Source organism: Nannospalax galili, unplaced genomic scaffold, assembly GCF_000622305.1.
Source record: "Nannospalax galili isolate Female #2095 unplaced genomic scaffold, S.galili_v1.0 scaffold584, whole genome shotgun sequence".
Taxonomy (NCBI): Eukaryota; Metazoa; Chordata; class Mammalia; order Rodentia; family Spalacidae; genus Nannospalax; species Nannospalax galili.
This window is the reverse complement of record NW_008351805.1, coordinates 840,135-851,147: the sequence shown is the minus strand read 5'-3', so window position 1 is coordinate 851,147 and position 11,013 is coordinate 840,135. Positions and strand designations below refer to the sequence as shown.

Genomic DNA, 11,013 nt, shown 5'->3' with positions numbered 1-11,013 from the left:
TTTTTTTTTTTTTTTTTTTTTCCAGGGGTAGGGAATATCCAACCTGGGGTCCTAGGTATGCTATATAAGCTATACCACCAATACAAGACAAATTTCTTGACAGCCTTTTTTTGGTCCACCCCTTCCCACCCTGTCTTGTTTTGAGAGACTCTCTGGTATCATGTAGCCTAGACAGGCCCGGAATGTACTATGTAGCCAAGGATGATTGTGGCTGATTCTCCTATTCTACCTCCTCCTTTAAAGACACTTAAGAAAATCTGGGTATGATGGAGCATACCTTTCATCCCAGCACACAGGAAGCAGCTGGATCATTCAGGCCAGCCTGATCTATAGTGAGTTCTAGGCCAGCCAGTTACATGTTGAGACCTTGTCTCAAAAAACAACAAATATCTTAAAAAAAACTTTAAAGCAATGACATCATCACAGAAGGTGCTCACCAGTCAGAAGTGACTACAGCATTTAAAGGTCTATGATACTGGAGACTGCAGAGATGGCTCAGTGGTTAAGAGAGTATACTGCTCTTGCAGAGGACCCAAGTTGCATTCTCAGCACCCAGACAGGTAGCTCAGAATCCTGTAACTCCAGCTGCAGGGAATCTGACACCCTCTTGTAGAGTCCATGGGCTACTGCCACATGCATACACATAATTAAAAAAAAAAAAGACTGGGGCCTGGAGAGATGGCTCAGCAGTTAAGAACACTGGTTGTTCTTGCAGAAGACCCGGGTTCGAATCCCAGCACCCACATGGCAGCTAACAACTGTCCGTAACTCCAGTTCCAGGGGATCCAACAGCCTCTTGTCCTCTGCAGGCACTGCATGACAGGGGTACACTTACCTATACGCAGGCAATATACACATACACATTAAAAAAAAAAGACCTATGATGCAAGCAAGAGGACAGCTTCATCTTCAATCTGTACTTAGGACTCAAACTGCTGTCAAGACTAATAACCTGCATTTGATCCCTAAGACCCACATGGTGGAAGTAGAGAACTGATCCTTGCAGGTTGACCTCTGACTGCCAACTGTGTCATGACATGCACACAAAACAAAATTTAACCTAAAAAAAATCTGAGAGGGGGGAAAAAGATGAAGGATACGGCCAAGCTACGCTTTAGTTTTCCTGTGTTAACACATATAATCTATGAAGCAATTTAAAATGATACTGGGCAATTTAAAATGATACTCACAAAATAATGTTCATGCCATTTAAACCAGCAACTAAAATAAAATATATATACTTCACATAAATACCAAACATCTAGAACAAATTTTTAAAACGTTCGTGTAAGAACTTTTGGGCGCCAGGATGAAGTTAGGAACAGATTCTAGGCCAGACTGCCTGGTCGAAATCCAGGTTCTGCTGTCTCATTTACTGGCCAGAGGACTTGCATGGTACCTGCTTGCTCTTCGGTAAAAACAATAATACACCCATTATGAAGATTAAATGAGTTAATACATACAGCATGAGCACCTGGTATGCCTTTTGTACTCACAAATTTTTATACAAGCAGCACATTACCACCACTATAAATGAACAGAAAAAAAGTTTACACCTAAAAATGAAGAAGCAGGTTCTTTTCTAATGGATCTTAAAAAGCTACATAGACAGGTGTGGTAGCACACGCCTTTAATCCCAGCACCTGGGAGGCAGAGGCCGGAGGATCTCTGTGAGTCTAAGGCCAGCCTGATCTTACACAGTGAGTTCCAGAACAGCTGGGGCTACAGGAAGACCCAGTTCAAAAAAGACTCCCCTCCCCTCAAAAGGATGTATGACATCATTTTCTAAGAGTAACTGATTAATTGGTATGAATGACCAAGTAAGGATATGAAGTTGCTAATTTACCCACACCAAATAGTGGTATCTAAACATCAGAATTATTTCAAGTATTTTTTCCTTTTGAATTTGAATCCATATCAAGTTACACTATATATAATGTTATTTGCTTCGTAAGTAAAAGCAAGGGTACTGCTGCTCATCTAGCTACAATGCTCTAACAAGCCAGTCCATGTAAGGTGATGGTTCCCAGACCTTCTTCAGGGCACTCCTACTTCCATACACTGAAGCAGGTTTCAGTTGCTCATTTATTCACCAATGCACTAAATCATAAAAGATGGCTCCATGTATTAAGAGTGCTTGCTATGAAAATAAGAAGATCCAAGTTCAAATCCCCAGAACCTACATAAAAATTAGGTATGGCCACTGTATCCCCAGCATCAGGGAGCAGAGAGGCCGATCCTAGGAGCTTACTGGCCAGCTAGCTCAGCCAAAACCCGAGATTCAGGTTCTGGGACAAACTTTATCTCAAAAAATAGGGCTGAGAATGATATAAAAAGATATGTGATCTATTTCTCCGGCCCCTAAATGCATGCATAGGCAGGCACATGTATGCACATAACAGATACACATATGCCAGGTGTGGTGGCACACACCTTTAGTCCCAGCACTTGGCAGGCAGAGGCAGGTGGATCTCTGTGAGTTCAAGGCCAGCTTGGTCTACATAGCAAGTTCCTGGCCAGCTGGGGCTACAGGGAGACCCTGTCTCAAAACCACCAAAAACAAAAACACATAAACCCCTGCCCCAAATTAAAGAACATACGTGTATTAAATTCTGTAAGATTTCCCTCAAGTTACTTTTACATTTGATTCATATGTCTACACACTCAAAAGCAAAAATCTTTAAAACTGAGTATCCCTTAAAAGTAAAAGTCATTATAGAATAATTCCTTTACATTTGTTTTCATATTTTTTCAAATACTCTAAAATAATTTCTAAATGTTCCAAATGTTCTAAAAGTATGTATCTGACCCACAAAAAATTTTAAGGAAAAATTTCAATTTAGCTTAACAGATAGTAGCATCAAGTAAAAGCCACCCATCCCTTTATGAACAGGCGAGCCTCTGGCCTCAATCTCAATGGCTGGGATTATAGGCAAGTGCCACCATATCTAACTGGGACACTATTTTTCTACTAACCCTTTGCCCTTAGAGATTCAAGAATGACTAAAATAACCATGATTATAATTATTAAAATAATTAAAAATAAGCATGAGAGGCAGCAGAGGGGTGAAGAACACTTGCTGTTCTTCCAGAGAACCCAGATTTGACTCCCAGCACCCATATGGAGGCTGTTTTCCTCTTCTGGCCTTCAAGGGCACTACACACATTGCAGGTAAATATACCTGCAATCAAACCACTTTATATAAACAAAACATTAAAAAAAATTTTTTAAAAAGAAAATAAGCAATTTTAATTATAGGGATTATATTTTTAATAAAAGGCACGTGTGGGAGACAGAACGTGCTGTTAAAAGGCCTTAATACTTTTGAGTTAAGAGTCTAAGTATTAGTATTAGGGCTGGGGAGATAGTTCAGCAGTAAAGAGCACTGGCTGCTCTTGCATAGGATCCAGGTTTGAATCCCAGCACCCACATGGTAGCTGACAACTGTCCATAACTCCAGTTCCAGGGGATCAGATGTCCTCTTCTGCCCTCCTCGGGCAATGCAATGACATGGGTACACTGGCATGTATGCAGGCAATACAGTCATACACATGAAAAAAAATTTTTTTTTAATTTTAAAAAATCTAAGAAATATTCAACATTGGAAATGACCCTTCACCTATCAGATGAAGGAACTAGTAAGGCTCACAGAAGCCAGGTGCTTTTCCTAAGCGCTATAGGACTAAAGGCAGGTCTTTACATATCCTATTATACTTTCATATTGCATATTTATTAGCTCTAAATGCCAAAGTCAGAACAAGAAACATGTTGCAAATAGTTATTTCCACAGAAGAGAATTAGCCTAAAATTCAGTGTGTGACCCAAATTAACACAAAATTTCTCTTCAGCTAAATTTTGCTGTGAAAACACTAGTGCCAAAATCACCTTTGCAATACTATGTGAAGTATGTCCTCATCTGTGTGACTAATAGTTTTTGAAAAGGAATACTGACTGAATAGCTACTATGCCAGGTAGTGTCCCATGCGTTCCAGAGTGTTAAGGGGGCAGGAACCCAGCAGGCCTGAAGCTGCTGCTCAGATACTGAAGTGCTTCTTTCTCTAGGCTACTGAAGTTCTTTCCCCTGCGCTTTACTCTTTCTCCATTTACTTACAGCCCTAAGATGTAAGAGAGACATTTTCCTGTTTTGAGATTTGAAAATGTTTCCTTATGTTGATCCTTGTATTATTAAGGATACTTAAAAAAAAAAAAAAACTTTCAACAAATCATTTATTTTGCTTATAGATCCTGACATTTGGGTAGGACTTAGCAGGGACAACTTGGCTCCACTAACTTGAAACTGAAGGCTGGCATCATCCAAAGTTCTGGTAGTTGGTTCTGGCCATAATGGGGGAATGTCACCCCAAACATCTACATGTGACATGAGCTATGACAGAATTTGTCTTACCTCCTTACCTCACAGTAGACATATCAAACCAACTCCCCTTCCCTAACACTAGAGGGAAGCAGCTGCAATAGGATGAGACCTGACAGAGCTGTTGAAATGCTGGGCATCTCCACAGATTTGTCCCTACTATACTAATACCATTACATAATAAAATGGAAGGACCAAAATGCCACATCTTTGCCTAGGCTTGAAATATCACTATTTTAGGCCAATAAGATAGCTTTTTGGGTACAGGTGCTTGCAGTCAAGGCATTATAACCTGAGTTTGATCCCCAGGACCCACATGACAGAAAGAAAACTGACTCCTACAAGTTGTCCTCTGACCCCACACACTGTGCCCTGCAAGTACAAGCACACGGAGTAAATGAATATAATTTTGAAACTCACTGTTCCATCCACTGAATCTTTCCAGACTCATTTCTGGTATACTGGTATTTCTCCTCTGTGCCCCACAGCACTCTGAATATCTGAGATTATTTTTATAATCCTCAAGCCCCCCACAAAATAATATTTCCTACAATTATAATCTAGCTTGGATTCAGAAGTGATTCCTTTTCCTCAAAGTACAACTTGACTAGCTCTAGTCAACTGTTCTTTTTAAAGATTTATTTTAGCTTTGTGTATAGATGTGTTACCAACAGAACCCACAGAAGCCAGGAGAGGGTGTCACATCCTCTTGAGTAGTAGTTGCAGGTGTGAGAACTGACCTCATGTCTTCTACAAGGAGTCATTTCTCCAGCCTACCCAACTGGTTTTTAAAGTTCTAGATGCCTGAAGAAGATTCCCTGAAGCCAGGTATAGTGACATGCCTGTAACCCCAGCACTTGAACTGAGTTGGTGGCCAGCCTGGGATATATGGTGAAGCCCTATTTTGAAAATTAAAAAAACAAAAACAAACCCTGGCTCAGAGCTACAATGATTGCCTAGTGAATACACAAGCCCCTGAATCAGGTTTCTAGAAAACCATGGATGACAATATTAGAAAAAGAACTTAACCCTTGATTGAAACATGAAAAACATACAACATTCTATAACCTCAGGAGTTGTATGAAGGGTCAGGGAGATGACTCATAGCTTGATCCCCACGATCCCCACGGTGGAAGGAGGACCAATTTCTGCATGTCCTCTTCTGACCTGGCTTGAGCACTGTGGCACATATGCACACCCATTCACCTCTACACACACAAAATAAATTTAACAATTAAGTGAAATCTTCCTCCCAAGTCGTGTTAGATGAGAAGCCAATAGGTCCTATAATCAACACCACTAATCCAGCTCAAACGCCAGGGCCTTTTATCACCATCTCAACAGCCTCTCTATCAAGAAAAGTATCTATGCTGACCTGACCTTGAGTAAGATTTATTAATTTTTAAAAATAAAATTCAGTTATTTTGGTTTTTAAAATTATTTTTATTGTATGTGTTGTCTGTGGACCTGTGTGATGCAGGGCCTGTGTAGGCCAGATGAATTATGAACTTGCACCCATCTGCCCGCCTCTACCTTGAGTGATGAGGTGCCACCCACGCCTAGGAACCTCCTTTCAAATATACATATTTTGGATAAAGGACTAGTGTCAAGATCTTTTAAAAGACTATGCTGTATCTGCTAACTCTCAAGTGGGAAAAGAGAAAAACTTGGGCATGAAGGGTTCAAAGTCATCTCCAATTTAAGTGCTTCAGAACAGCTTGGGTTATATAACATCCTGTCTCAAAAACACCAGTAATGGGCTGGAGAGATAGCTCAGCAATTTAAGAGCTATGGCTGTTCTTGCAGAAGACTGGGGTTCAAATTCCAGCACCCACATGGCAGCTAACAACTGTCAGTAAGTGCAGTTCCAGGGGATCCGATGCCCTCTTCTGTCCTCCATGGGCACTGCACAACATGGGTTCACTTACATATATGCAGGCTTAATACTCCTACACATAAAATAAAAATAAAAACAAAAACACAGCAGTAACAAAATGGGTATTAGACCAGGTATGGTGGTTCACACCATTCACTCAGGAGGCAGAGGCAGGCAGATCTCTGTGAGTTAGAGGTTAGCCAGGTCTACACAGTGACTTCCAGGCCAGCTGGGGCTAAAGGGAGACCAATAACAACAACAAAAACCAAAAAGGATTATTATTCCCTTCCACTATTTAATTTTGAGGCTTGTAATTTTCCAAAGCTTAGTTGTAAGAAAAAAACTACATAAACTAAAAACTCAGGTATTTTAACTTGCAAAGTTTTTTTTCCTTATCTGTACTGAGACAAGAGTGCAACTCCGATAGATGGAAGAGACCCCAAATGGAAGGCAGGAAGAGCCATCACTCATCAGGGCCCAGTGGCAACTACCTGCCTGCAATCCCAGGGCTAGGGAGGCTAAAGCAAGAGTATCACAAGTTCAAGGTGAGCCAACCCTTGTAACAGAACAGTGAGTGAAATCGCATTTCTAAGTACTTCTACCTAAAAAGCCAGACCAGGTCAAAAAAGACTATTAAAGACCTCTAGCAATCAGCTATGCATAGTGATAGACACCTTTATTCCCAGCACCAGGAGGTAGAGGCCAAGTGGATCTCTGAGATCAAGGTCAGCCTGGTCCACAAATGCCGCTGTCTCAACCTTCTTCCCCCAAAAAGGGGACTGGAGAGATGGCTCAGCAGTTAAGGCTGTTCTTGCAGAAGACAGAACAGGTCCCAGTATCCACATGACAGCTAACAATCATCTTAACGTCAGTTCCAGGGAATTTGACAATCTCTTTTGGTGTCTGTAGGTATTAAACACAGGTGCACTTCCACATATATAGGCAAGACACTCATACATATCAAAAAAATTTTTTTTGCCAGATGTGGTGGCTCACACCCAGCAGTTAGGAAGCTGAGGCAGGCCTCCCACAAGCCCAAGGTCAGCCTGGACTAGCTATCTAGTCAGTTCTGGGGCTGCCTGAGCTACAATGAGACTTTGTCTCAAACAAAACAAAAACAAAACAAACAACGAGGGCTGAGGAGAGGCTCAGTCAGTAAAGTGCTTGGCAAGCAAGCATGAGAATGAGTTTGGATCCCCAGCACCCACATCAAAAACAAGCTTAAAAAATAAAACCAGGTGTGATACTGCCAGCCTTGTCTGTATACTGAGCTCCATCCCAGCCAGGCCTGGAGCACAGTGAAATCCTGCTTCAAAAAAAATTGGGCAAGTGTCACTAGGCACTGGGAAAGCAAACAGTTGGATCCCTGAAGCTCACTGGCCAGCCACACTAGTTGAATTGATTAGCTCCAGGTTCAGTGAGAACCAGCCTCAAAAAATGGGCAGCAGATGTCAACCTCCGGCCTCTACAGAAAGGCACACACACACAAAAACATAGACAACACATACAACATCAAAGAGTCATACATGTCCTCATACCTGTAATAACAATACTGGGGAGGTAGATGCAAAAGGATGCGGCTAGCCTTAGCCATACATCAAGTTGGAGGCCAGCCTAGGCTACATGAGACCCTATGTCAAAAAAAGCAAAAAGCTATAACGAAACCCATTCCTTGCATGCTAACAAAATCTCAGTATAAAAGTTAAAACAGTTTCCTGGAAGAGGGAAGTTTCTCTTTTTTCTTTTTCTTTTGAGACAGGGTCTCCCTGAAACCCCAACTGTCCTGGAACCCCCTATGTAGACCAGGCTGGCCTCAAACTCACAAAGATCTGCCTGCCTCTGCGCCCCCAAATTCTAGGATTAAAGGCATGGGCCATGCCAAGAAATGTTTTTTCAGTGATAGGTCAGTAGAAGCCCTCTAGGATAATCACTGAAGAACAATGACTAGTTGCTACAAATAATGAAAAAAATAAAAAATAAAAGCTAGTCTACTTCTGATGCTTTAATCCCAGCACTGAGGATGCAGAGGCAGGTGATCTCTGTGAGTTCGAGGCCAGCTGGTCTATGTAGGGAATTCCAGACCAGCCAGAACTATACAGTGAGACTATGTCTCACAAAAAATAAAATAAAATAAAACAAAGTATAGTGATATAGGTCAGTGGCAAACAGCTTCCTTAGCATTTTTCCCAGCCCTGAGTTCAAACCTCAACACACATACACACAAAAAAAGGAAGCGACTTGCTAAGTCTCCCACGACCAACAGGAGTGTTTGTTTCCTCAAAAAAAATGATAGGGAACACCTGAGGACATTAATGCCCGGGTATTACAGGAATTAAATCTACACTAAAACATTAGCTAGATTTTTCAGTAAGTTACTTAAAATTACCAACTATCAAGATGTCAAAAGATGGTTTTTCCATGTGTCCTATGTTCTCTGGAATTCTATACAAACCACAAGCGGCAAAGGCAGTTTGAGGTCATTTTATTTAAGCTGAGTCAAGGATTTTGAATCTTAAAGCAATGGAACCTTATATTCACTTCTTCCTACTTATGAATCTTTTCAAAATACGTCATTTCAAAAAATACAGACCTAAAACTGACTACCACTGGCTGGAATTGACAACGTAGGTTCTTTTAATTTTAAAAAGTCTCTTAACCAACCAATCCAACTTTTAAAAATCACTTTAAATGTTTTTTAAAACTTTTATTTTATGTGTACAAGTGTTTTGCCTACATGTAAGTGTACCCAAGTTGTGCAATGCTCATGGAGATCTGTAAGTGTACCCAAGTTGTGCAATGCTCATGGAGATCTGAAGAAGACAGTGAATCCCCTGGAACTGGAGTTGTTAGGTACCATATAGGTTCTGGAAACAGAATCCTGGTCTCTGCAAAAGCAGCCAGTCCTTAACTGCTGAGCCATCTCTCAGGTTCCAAATTACTTTTCTTGAGCCTTAAAAATACTTTTAGAGCCTGAAATGGTGGCCCAGATCTGTAATCCCAGCATTGAGGCTGAGGACATGGGATTAAGAGTTCAAAACCAGCTACAAAAAGACCTCGGCAAACAAAATAACAAAATGCTTAGACTATGGTTTCATTTCTATAAAATTCTAAAGGAAATTAATTTACGGGATGAGGACAGTAGTTTTCCTTGGAAATGAAGGCAGTAACCTGCAAGGCTTTTTTGGGGGGCGGGGGAACTGTTCTGCAACAATGTTCAATTTTTGACTGGGGGTGTTGACTATACAGGATGGTTTTCACTGTGAATACAATATTTCTATTTCTCTGGAGGTAATACTATACCAAATTACAAAAATATATTTTGCTTAATGGAGAGAACAGGAAAATCATCTACTTTTTTTTTTTTTTTTTGGTTTTTTTGAGACAGGGTCTCCCTGTAGCCCCAGCTGGCCTGGCACTTGCTGTGTAGACCAGGCTGGCCTTGAACTCAGATCCGCCTGCCTTTGCTTCCCAAGTGCTGGGATTAAAGACATGCACCACCACACCCCACTTTCATCTATCAAGAGACAGGGTCTCCCCGCAGCCCCAGCTGGCTTGGAACACGACCAGGCTGGCCTCAATCTCACAGATCCAGCCTCTACCTTCTGGAAGGAATGCACTGGCTACCTACGTTATTTTTTAAAAAGCTAAGTATCTCAAAATGCCCAAACTGAGCTTCTGGGAGCAGGGAAACTCACAGGATTTTAGTGCTCACAGCTAATATGCACATATCAGAAGACTGCTTTTTCTCAAGAACAGGAAGAGTACTCTACACAAGCACGTCTAAAGCACAAGGCTACCACAACGCTGCTTTGGGCCTAAAGAAAAAGCTAACATGTGGTCCACACCTATATCCTCAACAAGGTTTAAACCTAATTCACATCCTACCTTATTTGCATGGCCTGAACTCTTAGCCCGCTGTAATCAACCTCTTTCTGCTCAAATTCTTTCCACTCATCTTCATCCTGTGAAAGAAAGAACATGATCAATTAAAGTTCTTGGCAAATAGGTTTATGACTATGAAAACGGGATTAGGAGCAAACCACACCCAACAACCCGAATTTATGATTCCTGGGATCTATGAGGTAAGAAGGGGAGAACCTACTCCTGCAAGCAGGTCTCTGACTTCCGCACACACACAAAAAGTAAATAAATTAATAAGTTTTTTTCCGGAAATGGTAACACATGCCTTTAATTCCAGCACCCGGGAGGCAGAGATCGGAGTTCGAGGCCAGCCTGGTCAACATAGCAAGTTCCAGGCCAGCTGGAACTACAGGGAAATCTTGTCTCAAAAAGATGAAATAAACTTAATAAATGCCCAGGCGTGCCCACAGGTCTACCCCCCCCTTTGCTGCCGCCCCTGGTACTTAGAACCAACTGCAGGGCAAGCGCAGTAGAGAAATCCAGTCCTTCCACAACTGAATTCCACGAGGCCGTGGCTGCTTCCCCGCCTTGGAGACCAAGCCATGCCAACAGTTGCCCCAGATGCGACATCTACACTCAAATTCAGCCCCAACTAATGGACTCCGGTCAGCCGGTGCAAACTCGCGACGACGTCACTCGAGCGCGGCCCGCAGGGCGCATACGGCGGGGCGAGCCCCGGGGCCGCAAGCTCGGCCGGAGCGAGAAGCCCACGTCACATAACCGATCCCGGGCCGGCGGGGGCGGACACACGCGGCCAGCCGCCAGGCTCCAACCCTCACCTTCGACACGGCCTTGCCGCCTGGGCTCGCGCTGCCGCCGTCGCCCGGCCGGGTCCCCGCGCCG

General features: G+C 42.3%; 1 protein-coding gene across 1 annotated transcript in view; it reads right to left on the bottom strand.

Annotated features, from left to right (window-relative positions):
- Positions 1–11,013, bottom strand: part of Cdv3 (CDV3 homolog) — a 21,632-nt gene that overhangs the window by 10,034 nt on the left and 585 nt on the right. Inside the window, 2 exon segments of the mRNA XM_029553904.1 lie at positions 10,135–10,211; positions 10,950–11,013. The exon segment at positions 10,950–11,013 is cut by the window's right edge and continues 62 nt beyond it. Coding sequence (XP_029409764.1) covers positions 10,135–10,211; positions 10,950–11,013 — 141 coding nt within the window.